Genomic DNA, 20133 nt, shown 5'->3' with positions numbered 1-20133 from the left:
AGATCCATTTTGTGTGATTTTTCTTGAGCTTTGCTGTTGCGAATGATTGGTAATCTTGACTGTCCCTGTGTTGCGTTGTTCTCATGATTATGATGGGTTTGGTACTGGCTATTTTATTCATCTAATGTGTATCTGGAACTAAGAGTTCTATTTAGAAGCCATAGACAAAGAATGTTTCCTCCTCTACGTAATTTTTGCAGATGAACAAATTAAAAGCTGTTCTTGTGGTTTCCTTTGTGCGTGGACTGGGTAGGAAAATCTTTGGAAGGTGCATAGTATATAGTTGGGATTTGATGATAAGACGCGTAAAGTATTGTTTTGGGTTCAAAAGATTGTTGTTTGTTTGGATTTTATCACCTGCGTCTGATTTGAAAGTCATAGTCACGAAGTTGCAGACGAGTGAGGAAGAAAGCTTCTTTGTAGGCTGCATGAAATATTTTCAAAAATTGCACTTTAACCCCTAAAGTTTCCCCTTATGCTACTATGGCCCAGAAAATTGAAAAAATTTAATCAATTTTATCCCTTTAAAATGTTATTTTTCTTTGGTATGTCTTAAGGTGATTTTTGGACAGATTATTGGTGAATTTTAGGATGAAATTTGAAGGTTTAATGATTTTCGATAGATTTATAGTTTTGATTTAAAAGTTAAAAGTTTGGGTAATATTTTTGGGGTTTGGTGAGAGGGTTTTGATTTATTATTGTGAATTTTATTGTTAGGTATTGTAAGCTTTGTTTTGAGTCCTTAATTTTATTTCATTTTAATTTAGACCCTTAATATTTGTAATAATAATGATTTGACCCCTCAAACTTCTTTAATTCTTTCAATTGGGTCCTTATTTGTTTTAATTTGTTGAATATGGGTTTTTTACTTTTATTTGAATGCTTTGACTGATTCAATTTCGTGTTTATTTCCATTTTATGTGATTATTTGTTAATTAAAGTGATGTCTTGACCTTTTTCTTTGTTTTGGAGAGTAAATAAGAAAAATTTCATTCCATTAGGTCACCAATTCAAGGGAGGTACACCCTATTCCTTTATTTTGATTTTATTTGATCCTATGTGCTCCTATGTGACTTTATATGTGTAATTGCATACTTTTTTGAATGTTTTTTATTTTCATCTATTTATTTATTCATTCCATTTGTTTAATTTTGTATATTTATTTTAATTTAATTTTTAGTTATTTGAGAGGCATTTAAATGCCAAATTGTAATAGTTAGATTATTATATCATTTCATTTCATTCTTTCCCCTTTTATATTGTAGTTAGGGCCTCAAATGTAATAGTTAGATTTTTATTCGCTTTATTTGCTTTGTGTGTTTTGCATGCCTATGTGTTTACGTGTTTACTCACTTTCTTAGGACCTTTGCATCTAGATACCATATTTATGTGCTATGTGTTTTATGTGATATTATGTGTTTATTTGCTTTTATCATGTTTTATATGATTTATTTGATTGTAATAAATGCATGACGCCACCACACTAGTCTAACGCTAGTTGTGACCTTTTTTTCGATTCCACACTAGTCCAACGCTAGTTGTAGCCCTTTTGTCGATTTTTCACTAGTCAAGCGCTAGTGAAAACTTATAGACATGGGTTAGTCCAATGCAAGACCCTTAGGGACCGTCCACACATTAAATTATGTTTGTGTGACAAATCACTATATTTCATGCATATTTTCCCACTTTTTCTGATGCTTATCACTTTTGCATGATATTTCCCTATGTATATCTCCTATCCCTATGTATAAAACATAACATTTATATTTGCATCTCATTTAAGGAGAATTAGAACTAGATTAGGGCCCCGTTTGGCAAGTAAATTTTTTGAGTGTTTGTCTAAAACTTTACTGTAGCTTACTGTAGAAGCTTTTAAAAAAATTTTTGAAGTATGTTTTTTTTTTAATATTTTGAAGTATATAGTTAAAAAATTTTGATAAGTTTTTTTAGATTACTATATCTAAAGTTTTTAAAAAACTTGTAGCGGACAAACTTGGCAAAAAACTTGTCTACCAAACAAGCCTGATCATTTGCTTAATTAGATAGGGAAATAACTCCTCGAATATAGGATATGGACGAGTATGATTTTCTAACCTTAGCACGCTCGTATTCCCTTTATCAAAGGGAAAATTTAAGTCACGAATATTAATACACCGTACCCATTATGATGCATTCCTTTAGGTCACGTATATTTGTATATTACTATTTTCTTTCTTTTTCTTTGAGTCCCATTTTTTGCAAATTTGTGACCTCTTCGAAGAGTCACTCTTGGGCATCACAATTAATGTGATTTGCACCAATCAAGATTTGAAGAGATATTCCGACCCCTCGATATCCATTAGGTCTAGGTTTGCATTCATATAGTAACATCCAATTGTAATAAGTTTTTAGATTAAATTAAGAAATTTTTTGATTAAATCATGCAACTAACCTTGACTAGGTTAAAAGGGTGCCTTGGATTTTATCCTTATCTTCCCTTTCTTCAACCGTGACTCCTGGCCCCTTTTCTCTTGATTTTCGCAGACTTGGAGTCGTTTAAAAAGGGTTTTCTTTACTTTTCATTTAAAATTTATTTTAGTTGACTTGGTACACCTTAACTCAATGCCAAATGGCGACTCTTTTTTTCATTAAAAACCCTTTTTAAACTATTATTTTTGGGTCAAAATCGTCGCACTTTTAAAGTCCCATTTATGCCCATTTTCTTTATTTATTTTCTAAAAATCAAAAACTCATTTTTCACTCCAAATAAATCAAAAACTTCATTTTTATAAACACGTTATTTTTCTTTTAAAAATGGGGCGCGACGGCTTATCTATTTCACTTATTCTGGTTTCTAGCAAATTATAAATTTTTTCAATTTTAACAAATTGTGTGTATTATATATCGTCTTTTAACCATTCTTCTTGTTCTATTTATACTAAAAATTCTATATTATCTTCTTTTAAATTATTTTGTTTACATTCTCCTTTAATCATACAATTATAGTATTCAAATTCACTTTTCTTGGGATTTTCTATTTCTATTCTAACTTTTGGGGGATTGTTAAAGGTCCCACCATACTTCTTAGTGCACTTTGGAGTGTTATATGTTAAGAAACTACTTTTAAGAAATTGAATACCAGTCCTAGTTGGTAGTAAGCCACAATAATAATGAAGAATAAAATCTAGTTCTATTATAAGACTATAATTGGTAGGTCTAATATATATTTTAGATATATAATGAGGTTCAGTATATATTAGAGCTCCTATTTTGAAATGAAAATCTAGGTGTTTTACTACCTTAGTATATGTATATATATTATCATCCATTTGTTTTGCCTTTGAAATTCTACTTGTTTGTGTATGATATTTTTAGGAATTATAGCACTATTTAGAGCTGTTTTGCTACATCCTGTAGTTACTAAAATTGGAATTTCTATTTCTACATCTTGTAATTTTACTAAAACCATTAATTTAACAGTATACGAACTATCACCGTTTTTTATATTTAATGTTTCTATTGTTGGATTAAATATTTTTTTGACTATATAAACCTTTTCTTCTATTGATTCTTTATTTTTATATATATAATCTTCTTATTTATTTATTTTATTTTCTAATATTCTAATTCTTCTTTCTAAATAGTGTTCTACGGGTTCTTTTCTTTTTTCCTTTTCTTTCTCTATAGTTTTTACTTTTATTCCTTATTCTTCTAGACGTACATGGTTCTTTATGGCATGTTTGATATTGAAATTTTAGTGTTATTTTTAGGTATCTTTCACATTTATGGTATGGTTTATTATCAGATCCTATCCTGTTTATCTAGTCATGTTCACATTCTATCTGTACTAATTCATTTAAATATTTTTCTACTTAATCTAATTGGCTTAAATATCCTAAGTGATTATTTATGTTAGTTATTTCATTAACAAAGTTTAGTTCTTCATCTGAACAATCTGTTTCCAAGTCTTCTATATATATAATGCTATATATACTTTTGGAATCAGACATGTATTCATCTATATTTAAGATATCCTCATTAACACATTCTACTAATACTGTCTGTTTATTATAGATGTTATTTTTCTACAGCAATCTCTTGCTAAATGATTTGGTTGACAACAAATATAGCATTCTAGTTTATTCTTATATAATCTTCTTCTGTCAAAATTCCTAACATGTCTTTGTTTAAATATGGGCTTTTTGACAGAAGATTTTTCTAAGATAATATTTCTTTTTTAAAAATTTTCTTTTTAGGCTTTTTATATTGGTTTCTAACCTTTTTTATTTCTGTATTGTTGTGGTGTATATATAGTACTACAAAAACTATATTTTCCTTTAAGCTATTTTTGAATTTTTATAAATGAGCATTTATCCACAAGATTGGCTACTGTTAACTTTATACAAGTTGCTACGTTTTTTGCATATACTGTATTCTATTCTATTTTTTAATAATTATTATATATTTATTTTCATAATTCTCCTGGGAGTTTTAAAAATAACTTTTCTAAGATTAATTCTTCATAAAAACATCCTACTAGAGTTGTATAATAATAAAAATCTTGTTAGAAGGCTTTTATATATCTCCATTTTTTAATTGTTAATTGTTCTAATTTCCTAATTGCATCCTCTTGTTGCATTCTAGTTCCACAATTAGGACTTTGAATTGTTAATATAAATTATATTTTATTAGTAAAGTTATGAGAATTAGCTCCTATTACTATATCTTTTACTACTTCCTTAGGAAATTTCTCTTTATATTTTTTCCATGCTCCTCTAGCAGTTTCTCCTAAGTATGTTTCTAAATATGTATACATTTCTTGTGCTGTATGTTCAAACCCTTGTTGTATATAATGTTGAACTACTTTATATTTCGGTACATCTATTACACTATCCCATAGCTGTGAATCATGGGCTGCCAAATTTAACACACTACCATTATCTATTAAATTATTATCTATTAAATTTTTACTATCTATAACTTCTAATGGTTGTCTTTTGTCTCTAACCATTAAATATTTTTCATTATCTCTATAGTCATTATACGTTACTCTAGGAATATTGCTAGGTGAATAATTTCTAATTTCTGAAGATGGAAGGTTACCAGTATTTGAACTACTATCCATGTATTCTATTTGTTTGTCAATTTTTTCAATATTAATTTTTGTTCGTACCCTTATATTCCTATCTTCATTATAATATAAATATTCATTATCCTCTATTTGTCCCTTTTGTTCTAATTCAAATTCTAACAATATTAATCCCTTCTCTGTTAATGTTAATTCTAATTCTCTTGGATATATAATCCTATTTTCTATATTTGTTAATTCTATATAAACATTTTCTATGTGTGGTTCTAATTATGCATCATCTTCTGTGCCGGTATTTATCTTGGAATAATTTAGGAATCTGAAATTAGTTTCTCCTTTTTATTTTGATATACTATACTATCTCTCAATATTAAAAGCCTACTTTCTTCTAAAAATTTACTAAGATTTCACTCTTCTCATATCTAGAAAGATTGTACTTTTTTCACATTGTTTGCATAGTCTAGAAGATAAGCAGTATAATAGTTTGGTTGATTTCATCATAAGTTTGGGAGAAATTTACATTAGAAAAAGTACAAGTTCTCATAGAAGTGCAACGTTCAAAGTAAGAAAATATAGTGAGATAGTAAGGGAAAAATGTAGAATGGTAAAAAATTATAAAAGATTTAATCATAATACATTAGAAGATAGTTATAATATTCCAAATAAAGATCAATTAATAAATAGAATACAAGAATGTTATATATTTAGCAAATTTGACTGTAAATCAGGATTCTGACAAATTAGAATCCTTCCGGATAGCATAGAATGGACAACATTTAGTTGTCCTTTGGGATATTTTGAATGGTTGATAATGTCATTTTGGACTCAAAAATGCATCATCAGTATTTCAATGTAAAATGGATAATATTTTTGAAAAAATATTGATAATTTGTTCTAGTATATATAGATGATATGTTAAAGAACACATTAGTCATTTTAAAACAGTATTATTAGAATTTTTAAAACAAGGTATAATAATAAGTTGCAAAAAGGCCTTGTTTTTTAAACTAACATAGAATTTTTAGAAACTGAAATAAAATAAGGTAGAATAAAATTACAATCACATATTAGTAAAAAGGTTTTAGAATTTCTAGATAAAATAGAATCATCATCACATTACCCTGATACAGAATATAGGGATGATGCACTAGATGACGATTTGGGAGATGAAAAACATGTCAATCTTATAAATGCTATATAAGGATAAAAAGGGACAAGGGGCACAAACGGTTGCAGGTGCAACCGTTTGTGCCGGTTGTATTCATTTTTCACGGCGCGTAACTTTCATTGTACACGATGTAACTTACATTGCATACAACGTAATTTTATAACATTTTTTTGTGGGTCCCACACATGGTGTGAAAATCGAGTTACATGATGTAATCTGAGCCGCACAAATTTTTGAGGCCACATCGTGGCCGTGAACCTTCAGGAACGGTTGTCACTGACAAACTGTTCCTGCCCCATTTCCGATAAAAAGGAACTAACTTTTGTCAGCCATCTCAAAAAAGGTGACAAGACATAAAGAGATGTTTTTCAGATTTGTCAAAAAACTTGTAAATACTTTGTTTATAAGAAGTCCGAAAAAATTATAGAATATTTCTTAAGTCCAAAGATTCATATCTGGACTTCCCATCTATAAATACTATTGTGCCAGACCTATTGGACACAATGGTAGAAACTAGCATTCTGAAAACTATTCAAGGAAAATAAAAATTTTCTTCATTCAAAATTTTTTTTATCCACTTCTAAATAGCCAACCTTGGACTTTTGCTAAAGAGAGAGTGGAAGTTTTAGTAACCCAACCAAAAGAATCAAAGTACCCATCCAGCCATTCAACCATGAAGAAGAGGCATTAAGGCACTAAGGGGAAGAGGTGTGAGGCAACTCCGGTGATTAAGTTTGTTTGGATAGAGAGAATTTGGTTTGCAAAATTTATCCTCACAAATCCCAATCACCTTTTTATCTTCCCAATCACCTTTTTATCTCACATACATCACATCACAAAAAGTGCTACAGTAAATATCTCAAACAAATCATCCAAATTCTCTCTATCCAAACAAACTGTATAATATGTTTCAGAGAACATTTCACTAGAATTGGAACATCTTTATTGTTGACCACGATCTTTGAGTCGGCAAACTACTTCTTTTTATTCCACAATCTCACAATTCATTTGTTGTACTTATATTCAATTGAAAAGGAGCAGACAAAAAAGTACTCATGGCATTTTAGTTTTTGTATTTGAGATAGTAGCGGTATGTTGATGTTTAAATGTTTAGTTAGATCCAGTCACATCCTTCAAATGCTGGCATTTTCTATGGATATTTTAAGATACAAAGCAATATGATTAGGACCTTTTTGTTAAAAAGCAATGCCCCTTTTCATTGCCTATAATGTGTTTGTGATAGTTGATACTTCATGGATTAGGCATGTATATTTTATTGTGCTTTAGGTTTATAATGTTTTCATTAGACTTTTTTTCTACATTTTAGCAATTCTAATTCTAACCACCCGTTTGGCTGGGAGGTTTTGCACTCCTCAATGGAATATAAGGGTGGTGATTCCTTTTGGTTATGTGTTTGGTACATTAAGGGATTCTTCGTTATCTGCTTTTGGGTCATTCAAACCCCAAAAGCCATTCCCTCATAAATTTGGTACCATCACCTCCATTACCCACCTTCTAGAAGAAGTTGAAAAACAAAACCAAATTCAACTTAGAAAAATCAAAGAAGAGTCACACTACTTTTCCACCTCCTTCCACTGCTATCTCCTCCTCCATCCCCACCCAACTCTTACCACCACATTCCTCCTTTATTCCTTGAAACTCTTTCCTTCTACCACCTCCTCCCGTCTGTCTCTTTCTCCCATTCTACTTCATCTCCTTTTCTTCCCCAAGCTTTCTCATCTTTAATCTCCACCTCAATCTTGATTCATGGGGCATTATGGTTCTTGGCACATTGAGATTGGGGTATTTCGATTATGGTGTTTTGAGTTTCTTTTACACAAAAGTTGACGAATTCATCGTGGCTTATGGTCGAGTTAGGGATTTTGATAAAAATTTGATTGTTATGAACAAAATCCAAATTTAGAAACCCAAGAAGAAAATTTGGTGCTCTATTTTACTGCCGTAATAGCTGCCGTAATAGCGGTTGGCCTTTAGGGGCTGAAGACTGGTTATTAGCTTTACTGTATTAGTGAGTATAGATGAAAGATGGATGAAGAAGAAACAGGAGAGATGAGATGCAAGGAAAGGGGAAAAAAGCGAAAAAGAGGAAAAAAAATAAAAAAAGTTGATTCCCATCCCACCACCAATACCAAGTACAAGCTTTTACAAAAGGAATTTTTATAAATCTATTATCATTGAGGAGTCTTCCATAATGATTGTCATTGCCATTACATAGTGGAACCAAACAGATGGTAGATGTTTTGCTATAATAACTTTTATTGATAACACATATATATTATATAAGGGATTAGTAAAGATTTTTTTACACAAGTAGGTTTAATGTACGTCACATTATCACTGTCCAAATTTTAAATTTACTTTTGTCCATGTGTCATATTTTTTGCACTAACAATTGTGTTTGGATAGGAGATTATTTGAAATATTATTTGGAATAATTTCTGTAACACTTTTTATGATGTGATGTATGTGAGATAAAAAAGTAATTAGGAAGATAAAAAGGTGTGTTGGAAATTGTATTTGTGATGTAAACAAATAAATTTTGGTCATTATTCGGCTATCCAAACACACTCATTAATGTATATAACATTAGTTCATAATATAAATGATTATGCACAGGTACACACAAATATAAAGTACATATTAGAAATGAAGAACAAGAGCAGAGCTCCAGCATAATTTCTGTTTTTTTTGTAATAAAAAGTTTGAGTAGGTTCGGTTTCAGTTACCACCATGAATCAGGGTATGCTTTTGGACTGATCATAGGTTGTTTAAAGAGGTTTATACATATTGCTTATCAAAAGAGGTTTATACATATTGCTTATCAATACAACTCCTACGCAGATAACAATCTTTTGTGACAAACCGTTCTTCCTCCAAGTTGCGTTGAGCCAGTTGGCATCTGTGTTTGCTTGGGTACCATGTATGGTTGCCTGCGGCCTCTACAAACAGTCAATTCTCTAGTACGTGTATATATGGTCATTCCCTTGTACAAAATTTCGTTTCAACATTTCTTTGTATTCCATAGAATGATTACTTGGTCATCTACTGAATGAGAATACTACACGGAAAGAAGAAGAAGAATCTCCAAATTATCTTATCTACCAGAAATGAAGAATTCTCCTGTAGAGTCAACGTCATCATCGTCGTCTCCAGCTGATAATCTTCTTCTGGAAGACTTCGGGCAGAAGGTGGATCTGACCCGCAGAATTCGCGAGGTTTTGTTGAATTACCCGGAGGGAACGACGGTGTTGAAGGAACTTATACAGAACGCCGACGATGCCGGAGCTACTAAGGTCTCTTTGTGCCTCGATCGCCGTTCGCACGGCACCCAATCCTTGCTCTCGGATAAGCTTGCGCAGTGGCAGGGCCCTGCATTGCTTGCTTACAACGACGCCGTTTTCTCCGAGGATGATTTTGTTAGTATTTCCAGGATTGGGGGGAGTTCTAAACATGGACAGGCTTGGAAAACTGGTCGCTTTGGGTAATTTCTATGGTTCTACATTTTTCTTGTAGTTCTTAGTAGCTATATTTCGTTCTTAGTGTCAATGTTTCATTTTGCCCATTTTTAAGACTTTTATTTTACAGCACTTTTTTTGATGAAAAAAGTAAAAAAGTTTACAGCAGGCGGTGCTCTCTTTAGTCATCCGAACGGCCCTGTATGGCATAGATCTCTCTTTCCGGCCATGTTTATCTACATTTTTTAAGTTTGTGAATGAATTTACCTTCATTGATTTAATGCACATTTTTCTTTTCTTTTTGCTCCTTGTTTCCTTCTTTTTATTCTTCTCAACCAATGTGCTCCCAAGAAACCTAAGACTACACAATCCTCTACTCCCACTACTTGTGCTACTTGCCACTACTCTTACCAGTAGCTCTTCTCAATGAAATCACAATACTCAACTCACTTGTTTCTTTTCTTTTCTTTTTTTAGGGCATGAAATTTTCTGTAAACCATCAGATAAACAAAAGATTAACCACAAATGTGCAACAGCAATCATCATTGGAACTGGTGCCCTGAAGAACTAATGTTCTTAAAAAACAGATAACAAGGGGAAGAAATACCTTTAGGAAAATGAGAGGACATTTGTCCTCATGATATTAAAGTTTGGGTGTGTTAAAAAGCAGTAAGGTTCAAGGATTTAGTAATATTGACAAAGTTCTGATTTAAATATTTTAGGGGCAAATTCAATCTTGGACCTAATTGCATGAAATTCAACGTAATTTACCCTGTACATTACCAAATTGAGTTTATTGGTTGAATTTTTGAGTTGAGATGAAGTTTAATGTAATTTATCCTCCATTTTGAAGGATAAAATGCTCTTCTAGTTTGTCTAACACTCGTTTCTTTGCATAAATCATTCCATGTTGGAAAAGATCAAGCTTTAGACTTGATAATTCTAGTTAGAGCAGATTAGAGAAAGTATATAAAGCTGTTATGCTATCCTATCCTGACTGCTGATCATCTGCACTTAGCACAACTCCTATAGTAATTTTGACTGTTTTATTGAATTGTGATGAACTGTCTGGGATAAAGTTTAGGCTTCCAACCTCTATCTATCAGCCCTCTGAAGATCAGTAAAGAGATCTGTGCCCAAATTAATATAGTTATCCATTGAAGTATTCTCTTTTCAATGTGATCTTCTTTATTGTACAGTAAAAAAGTATGTTTAATCCTTTGATCTATTCCTTCCTTTTTGGCTTGTGAATTTATTATATAGCTTGGATCAAGGATGCTCTGACATGCTGTTGGCTATGTTTGAAGAACTAACAGGGTGTAGTTCAAGAATTGAAAGTTGATATAGGTGCCAGTATAATTCTTAGTGGTAGAAGTTTCGAGGATCAGTAACAGGAAAGTGCAGAATTAGAACTTTAAAAAGAGAAAGCTAGAAGGAACAGGAAGAGAAGAATGGAAAGCATGACCTTGAGAAATCTTGTCTGAATTTCCTTCGAATGATTTCAAAGAAAGCCCAGCACATTCAAATCTCAGCTCAACATAAATTCTTTCATGCCATCCTTTTCATATATTTATTCCAACTGATTGGTATATAAGAAACAGAGTTACAGGTTAAGAAATTTAATTGCTGGATGAATATTTATACCTAAGCAAACCTAACAACTAAGAAAGCTAAAAGTTGAAAGATTTAGAAACGGAATTGGGCTTGATCTTGCAAAATTAGTTTAGGCAGCCAAATCTGACTAACTCCTAAATTTTGACTGAACTGGATAATTAAACCTCATGGTACTCGGGCACTTTACACAATCCTGAAGCACCCAATTTTACAGGATATGACCTGGTAGGTGGAATGGGCTATGTGTCAAGATAATCTGGTCAAACATTAGTCGTGTCAATGTTTTGACTTAAGCTGGGACTTTGGGACTTTACTAAATCCCTGCCAAGAACTACTTTATAGCGTAAGTGTTTATTTGAGACATTATAGTTTTAAACTTCAAATAGTAAAGGACATTACAATGCTGCAAGTATGGCATGGTATGTCATAGGCGATTAGCTTTTTGGTCAATGAAATACTTAATTTAGCCATGATAAATGAGATATTACAATATGCACATAAGATGTTTCTTCTATAAGCGTATTGATTGAAATGTACTTTGCATCATATTCTAGTGCATGTTCTAAAACCTTTTCCCTGTCTTAGTATCTTCCAGGTTAGAGACGGCAATGTAATACCTTGAGATATGCATGAAAATGATAGTCACACAATATTTTAGCACTTGGTGAAAATACAATAATGCCGTATAGCCCTAAAAACCTTACAAGATAAGTTTCAAATGTTATTAAATTCTGAAACCTATTGGGTTTGGAAGTATTGAATGCCCATTTTCTTGTCTACGCCTTACAATATATTAGATGTATATATCCACATATTATGCCCTAATATTTTTCAGGAGAATATGCAGGACTTATTTCTGTTCTCTCCTGACCATAAATGGCCCTAAAATGTTTGGAAAATTTTTAACTATTTCTTATTTTTTAATAAAAAATGGAACTTTTCTTAGATGTTCATAAAAAAAATGGAAATTTGAAGTTTAGTTACCATTTATTATTGTCCTGTAACTTCTCCCCATAATACTTCTCCTCAAGTTGGATTGTATTTATTATAAGCTCCTAAGTTGTAACAAATGCATTTTACTTGTGAACCTCCCAGTCTGTTACAAGAAAATCAGCTTGTTGATCTATAGATCTTACATGGTATCAAATTTGAACTTTGGTTATTTAACTCATCAACTCCCATTCAAGGTCCATATATGGCTCACTTTTTTGCTTGCTTGCTTTAGTTTCATAGGCACACGAAGCCTTTTCCTAATTAATGTGTTCTTGTCAATTCCATATCGTGTGTCAGGTGGGTGTCAAGGGACTAAAGCCTGCATTGGTTTTTTGGAAGGATTCCATTCAAGTAAATAAAATTTTGGGCCAGTTGTTGCTAATTGGTTTTGAGTTTGATGACTAGGTTCCATCTTAAACTATTGTGAACCTTTAAAAGTGGATTTTTTTTTGGGAGGAGACCTAAAGTAGATCATTACGTCTTACAATTTATTTTACTTTGTTTCAACTATTCAATAGATTTTTCTTTCATAAGTGTAGCAAATGCCTAGTTTGATTTGGTGGATGTGGACCCGTCTAATTGTTTTTGTGCCTGTGAACAGTGTCGTTGGGGAATGACTCCATTGTATTTGAAATTTCTCAAACAACTGGTCCCCAGTCCCCACCTCTTTCAAAGGTTTTGTAGTTCTGAAAGTGTTCGCTTGTAATATAGGATACATTTTGTTAACGAAATGATTCAATACACCAAATTTTGGCAAATGTACCCATTTGCTTTCAACAGCAATTTTGCTTTAAGATCTTGCCATCCTGCATTTCTGACCTGAATATAAATTTTTTGTAAATTTCATGTATTTTTTCTCCTAGAGTTTATGGTTTGTGCCTATTTTGCTGCTGCTTCATAATATGATTATAATGTGAAAAATTCATTGATTTTGGAAGTCAACATATTTGTTCCCCATTTTTTTGTTCAATTCCAAATGTTTGGCAATTTTTGATTTCAGTTTTGTCATTGTTTTTTATCAACTTATATTGCAGCCCTGAAAAGCATCAGAGTTGTTCTATTTTGTGTTTGCAGCTACCTGAGATTTTAGTGGTTGTTTTCTGATATGGAAGAGTTTTCTTGTAGCACCTATGGGTGTTTGACTCACAGATGATGCTTTCTCTTCCAGGGTTGGCTTCAATTCGGTGTACCATCTCACTGACTTGCCCTCTTTTATAAGTGGCAAATATGTGGTAATATTTGATCCTCAAGGAGTTTACCTCCCAAATATCTCCGCTGCAAATCCTGGAAAGAGAATTGAGTTTGTTAGTTCTTCAGCCATCTTCATGTACAAAGACCAGTTTTCTCCATATTGTGGTTATGGTTGCGATATGAAAAACCCTTTCCATGGAACTTTTTTTCGTTTCCCTTTGAGAAATGCTGATCAGGCAGCCAATAGTAAGCTCTCCAAGCAATCATACAGTGAAGATGACATCAGTTTGATGTTTGATCAACTATATGAGGAAGGAGTCTTCTCACTACTTTTTCTTAAAAGTATACTGTCAATAGAAATGTGTGTTTGGGATGATGACATGCCTGAGCCTAGGAAGATATATTCTTGCTCCGTCAACTCAGTGACAAAAGATATAATTTGGCACCGCCAGGCACTACTGAGACTGTCAAATCCAACAGACTCCCACGACTCTCAAATGGATGCATTTTCACTGGAGTTCTTAAGTGAGGCAATGGGGGGGAATCATTCTGACAAGAGAACTGACACTTACCATATAGTGCAAACAATGGCATCAACATCCAGTAGGATAGGTTCTTTTGCTGCAACTGCAGCAAAGGATTTTGACATTCACCTGTTGCCTTGGGCATCTGTTGCTGCATGTGTTTCAGATGATTCATCTAATGTAACTTCTTGTTCTTATGCTTAGATTGTCCTTGCTTCCTTGAATTACCATTCCTTTTCTGGTTTTGATAGGTGCTCATCCTGAGAATGTGCCCTACCTCTGCCGTATCCCATGCTTTGAGTATTTCCTTATAAATAAAGAGAAGGAAATATGAATGAATTTAGAGTTTTTTAATCAGATGAGCTTTCACTTTAATGTCAATGCCTTTTTTCTTGTTTTCATATGATATATAGAAACATATCTTGTTAATTTCTCAAGTTTTACTATTTTGTGAACACTTGCCTGCCTCTTGGAATATCTTGGCTGTGTATAAAATGCAAATTACTGAATCAAGTTTGATGTAGTACTTATACTAATGGAATCATGCATTGGTTCTTGCATTAAAGCATCATAATTTTTGATCAAAGACAGGATATACTGGTAGCTGATCTATTTGACACATAAGTTATACTATGTAGTTAGGTATGCTTATGCGGATACTATGTGTGCATCCAGTGTGACAGGAGGAATGCCTTTCCGCATCTGTGACTTGCAATCTCGACAGTGGTTAATTTTTATTTCTCTTTCCCCATTTCCTGTAACCCTTCCGCCCCCAAAGGAGAAAAAAGAGACATTTTTCTGTTGCTCTCATGATTTTTGATGTTCTTTTGACTTTGTATCTCTCAGGATAATGTTTCTAAAGTGGGCCAGGCATTCTGTTTCCTCCCTTTACCTGTCAAAACTGGATTAAATGTGCAAATTAATGGATACTTTGAGGTGTCGTCTAATCGTCGTGGGATTTGGTATGGAGCTGACATGGACAGGTCTGGGAGAATACGTTCGGTCTGGAATAGGCTTCTCTTAGAGGATGTTATAGCTCCTACTTTTTCTTATTTATTGCTTGGTGTGCGGCACTTACTTGGGCCAACAAACTCGTATTACTCATTGTGGCCAACTGGTTCTTTCCAAGAGCCATGGAATATTTTAGTTGAGTGCATTTATAGAAGTATCAGTGACTCTCCTGTGATGTACTCAGAGGTTCAAGGAGGGACATGGATTTCACCAGCTGGAGCTTTTCTTCATGATGTGGAATTTTCAAGTAAAAGTAAGCAAATCAGCGAGGCTCTTGTACAGCTAGGAATGCCTGTGGTTCAGTTGCCAAATAGCCTATTCAATATGTTCTTAAATTCTGCTTCTGGCGTACAGCATAGAGTGGTTACTCCTGATTCAGTACGCAACTTTCTTAGAGGTAGAAGTTCTACAAGTGTAATCGACAGATCCTCTAACCTTATGTTGTTGGAGTATTGCCTTGAGGACCTGGTTGATGATGATGTTGGTAAACATGCACTAAACTTGCCTCTGCTTCCTTTGGCAAATGGTGACTTTGGATCATTGTCCGAAGCTTCAAAGGGTATCTCTTACTTTATTTGCAATGACTTGGAACATTTGCTGCTTCAACAAATCTCAGAAAGATTGATTGATAAGAATATCCCTCCCAACATATTGAGCAGATTGTTAGCTATTGCAAGGGTTTCTGGAGCAAATATAAAAGTATTCAATCTGAATGAGTTTCTTTTATTATTTTGTAAATTTGTGCCTGCTGGATGGAAATATCAAATGGAAGTCCATTGGGATCCAAGTACAAACTCCAATCATCCAGCTACATCATGGTTTGTGCTGTTGTGGCGCTATCTTAAGGATCAATGTGAAAAGTTGTCCTTATTTGGTGAGTGGCCAATCTTGCCATCACTTTCTGGGCATTTGTATCGACCATGTAGGGAGATAAAATTATTGTGTGTAGACAAATTGTCTGAGAAGATGCAAAATCTCCTCGTTAAGATAGGATGTAAGATACTAAACAGCAATTATGGCATTGATCATCCTGATTTATTTCACTATATGTATGATGCTGATGGAGTTGGTGTTTTGAAGTCTATATTTGATGTGTTTACTTCAAGTGACAGCATTGAACAAGTATTCCTCCAGTGTTTGACAGCAGAAGAGAGAGATGAACTACGCCATTTTCTTCTGGATCCAAAATGGTACATTGGTAACTTTATGGATGATTCTGACATATTGGATTGCAAGAGGTTGCCTATATACAGTATGCATGGTCAAGGATCCACTGAAAATCTTCAGTATTCAAACCTGCTGAATCCTCAAAAGTACTTGCCCCCTTTGGATTGTCCTGAGAACCTCCTTTCTAATGAATTTGTCTCTAGTTTGTCAAGTACCGAAGAGGAGGTGCTGAATAGATATCATGGTATTCAAAGAATGAGCAAGGCACAGTTTTATAGCCAACACGTGCTAAACAGGGTAAGGGAGTTGGAAACTGATGTGCGTGACAGCATTATGCTTTCAATTCTCAAACAGCTGCCTCAATTGGGTGTAGAAGATGCATCTTTTAGGGAACATCTTAGCAATTTGGAATTCCTTCCTACATCTATTGGTTCTTTGCGAAGTCCATCCGTGTTGTATGATCCCAGGAATGAAGAGTTATATGCTTTATTGGATGACTCTGAGAGCTTTCCATGTGGTGTTTTTCAGGAATCAGATGTTTTAGATATGCTGCAAAGTTTGGGTCTTAAGACAACTATTTCTACTGAGACGATATTACGAAGTGCTAGGCAAATTGAACGGTCAATGCATAGCAGTCCACAAAGTGCTCATTCAAAAGGTAAAGTGCTTCTTTCATATCTAGAAGTGCATGCCATGAAATGGTTACCTGAGTCGACCAAGAATGACCAACGAACCGTAAATAGAATTTTGTCAAGAGCTACAAGTGCATTTAAACATCGTCATGCCACATCTGACTTTGAAAAATTCTGGAATGATCTCCGAATGATTTGCTGGTGCCCAGTTCTTGTCTCTTCTCCATATCAGTCTTTACCATGGCCTGCTGTCTCATCTATGGTTGCCCCTCCTAAGCTTGTAAGGCTTTACTCAGATTTGTGGCTTGTTTCTGCTAGCATGCGGATATTGGATGGAGAGTGCTCTTCCTCAGCATTATCACAATATCTTGGTTGGTCTTCTCCACCTGGGGGAAGTGTAATTGCTGCACAATTGCTTGAGCTTGGGAAAAATAATGAACTTGTTACTGATCTGGTGCTTCGGCAGGAATTGGCCTTGGCAATGCCTAGAATATCCTCAATATTAAGTGGCATGATTGGTTCAGAGGAAATGGACATTGTAAAGGCTATTCTAGAAGGTAGCCGATGGGTTTGGGTTGGAGATGGCTTTGCGACCTTGGATGAGGTTGTGCTTGATGGTCCTCTTCATTTGGCTCCTTATATACGAATAATTCCTTGTGACTTGGCTGTTTTCAGGGACCTATTTTTGGAGCTTGGCATTCGAGAATTCTTGAACCCCAGTGATTATGCTCATATTTTGTTTAGGATGGCCACTAGGAAGGAGTCCTCCCCTCTTGATCCCCAGGAGATAAGGGCTGCCATTCTCATAGCGCAACATCTGGCTGATAGTCAGTCTTATGATGATCATATTAAGATCTATCTTCCGGATATGTCATGCAGACTTTTTAATGCTGCAGATTTGGTCTATAATGATGCTCCATGGTTACTGGACTCAGAGGATTCTGAGAGATCTATGGGTAACACAACAAATATGTCTTTACATGTAAAACAAATTGTTCAAAAGTTTGTGCATAGGAGCATATCTAATGATGTAGCAGAGAGGCTTGGTGTGCGCTCTCTTCGGAGAATGGTGCTTGCAGAGAGTGCTGACTCTATGAATTTGAGTTTGTCTGGTGCTGCTGAAGCATTCGGGCAGCATGAAGCGCTAACAACCAGGCTTAGACATATACTGGAAATGTATGCTGATGGGCCTGGTATTTTGTTTGAGCTGGTTCAGAATGCAGAAGATGCAAGAGCTTCCCAAGTGACTTTTTTGTTGGATAAAACTCAATATGCAACTTCATCTGTTCTTTCTCCTGAAATGGCTGATTGGCAGGGCCCTGCTTTGTATTGTTTCAATGACTCTGTTTTCAGTCCTCAAGATTTGTATGCAATTTCACGTATTGGTCAAGAGAGTAAGCTGGAGAAGCCATTTGCAATTGGAAGGTTTGGACTTGGATTTAATTGCGTTTATCACTTTACAGATGTTCCATCTTTTGTTTCAGGGGAAAATATTGTCATGTTTGATCCTCATGCCTGTAATTTACCTGGAATTTCTCCTTCGCACCCTGGGCTGCGGATTAAGTTTGTTGGTAGAAGGGTTTTGGAACAATTTCCTGATCAATTTTCTCCATTTCTACATTTTGGTTGTGATTTGAAGCAATCATTTCCCGGCACTCTGTTCCGCTTTCCTCTGAGGAGTGCTACCATGGCTTCCAGAAGCCAAATAAAGAAAGAAGACTACACGCCAAATGATGTATTGTCGCTCTTTTCTTCTTTCTCAGAAGTTGTTTCTGAGACTTTGGTTTTTCTACGCAATGTGAAGACAATATCCATTTTTGTCAGAGAAGGGTCTGGTACTGAAATGCAATTACTGCATTGTGTTCGCAAGCATCATGTGAGTGAGTCTGACGCTGAAAGCAGTCAAATTTTTAATGTTATGTATGGAAATCAGCAAAACTTATTTGATAGAGGTCAGTTCCTTGACAAATTGAGCAAGTCCATAGGAGCTGAGTTGCCATGGAAGTATCAGAAGATTGTCATTTCAGAACAGAGCACATCTTCTCGAAAGTCACATTTGTGGCTAACTTGTGAATGCTTGGCTAGTATTCATGGAAATAATAACTCTTCAACCTCTGATATGAAGTTTCATAAGTATGTTCCCTGGGCTTGTGTTGCTTCTCATTTGAAAAGTGTAAACATTGAGAGAGAGTTGAGTGAAAATGCCATAGATCCTGGTGAGATTTTTCACATTACTCCTGACTTAATTCAGGTACCAATAAGTACAACACAGGACAGAAAAATTTTTGATGGTCGTGCCTTCTGTTTCTTGCCACTTCCAATAAATACTGGTCTTCCTGTGCATGTCAATGCATATTTTGAATTGTCTTCAAATAGAAGGGACATATGGTTTGGAAATGACATGGCAGGGGGTGGAAAGAAACGGTCTGATTGGAACATGCATCTCCTTGAAGATGTGGCGGCCCCAGCTTATGGTCGGTTACTTGAAATAGTTGCACAAGAAATTGGCCCTTGTGATTTGTATTTTTCATTTTGGCCAACAGCGGTAGGAGTTGAACCTTGGGGACTACTGGTCCGGCGGCTTTATGACTTTATTTCAGAATTTGAACTTCGTGTATTATATACAAGGGCCAGGGCCAGAGGGGGGCAATGGATCACAACAAAGCAAGCTATTTTTCCTGATTATTCTTTTGAGAAAGCAAGTGAACTTGTGGATGTCTTGTCAGATGCTGGATTACCTGTGGTAATGATGCCTAAGGTACTCGTCGAGAAATTTATGGAGATCTCCTCATCTTTGCATTTTCTTACACCCCAATTACTGCGGAGATTGTTAATTCGGAGGAAACGTGAATTCAGGGATAGAAGTGCAATGACCTTGGCCCTTGAATACTGCTTGCTGGATCTTAAATCCCCCATTCAATCTGATGATTTCTATGGTCTACCACTAATACCTCTTTCTGATGGGTCATTTACAAAATTAGAGAAGAGGGGACTAAGTGAACGAATTTTCTTTGCACAAGGTGCTGGGTATGACCTTCTGAAGGATTCAGTGCCTCATCAACTTGTTGACTGCAACATTCCTGATTTCCTCCATAAGAAGTTCTGTGATATAGCTGAGAGCGAGGATTTTAATATTTCTTTTTTGACATGCCCGTTGCTTGAGAAACTATTTCTGAGATTACTTCCTGCAGATTGGCAGCATGCTAGACAGGTGATTTGGATTCCTGGATCTGAAGGTCATCCTAGCCTGCAATGGATGGGCCATCTATGGAACTATCTGAAGTCATTT

General features: G+C 34.6%; 1 protein-coding gene across 1 annotated transcript; it reads left to right on the top strand.

Moving 5' to 3' along the window:
* Nucleotides 1–9364: 9364 nt before the first annotated feature.
* LOC113755626 (sacsin-like) lies at nt 9365–20130 on the top strand (the record flags this gene model as incomplete). Its single annotated transcript, XM_027299590.1, has 3 exons — nt 9365–9738; nt 13488–14214; nt 14881–20130. Coding segments are annotated over exons 1-3 (6351 nt in total), but the record flags the coding sequence as incomplete, so codon positions are not given.
* Between the last annotated feature and the right edge of the window lie 3 nt (nt 20131–20133).

Source organism: Coffea eugenioides, unplaced genomic scaffold (genome assembly GCF_003713205.1).
Source record: "Coffea eugenioides isolate CCC68of unplaced genomic scaffold, Ceug_1.0 ScVebR1_1631;HRSCAF=2514, whole genome shotgun sequence".
In the NCBI taxonomy this organism is placed as follows: domain Eukaryota; kingdom Viridiplantae; phylum Streptophyta; class Magnoliopsida; order Gentianales; family Rubiaceae; genus Coffea; species Coffea eugenioides.
Note: the sequence above shows the minus strand (reverse complement) of the source record. Positions and strands in the feature narration are given on the sequence as shown.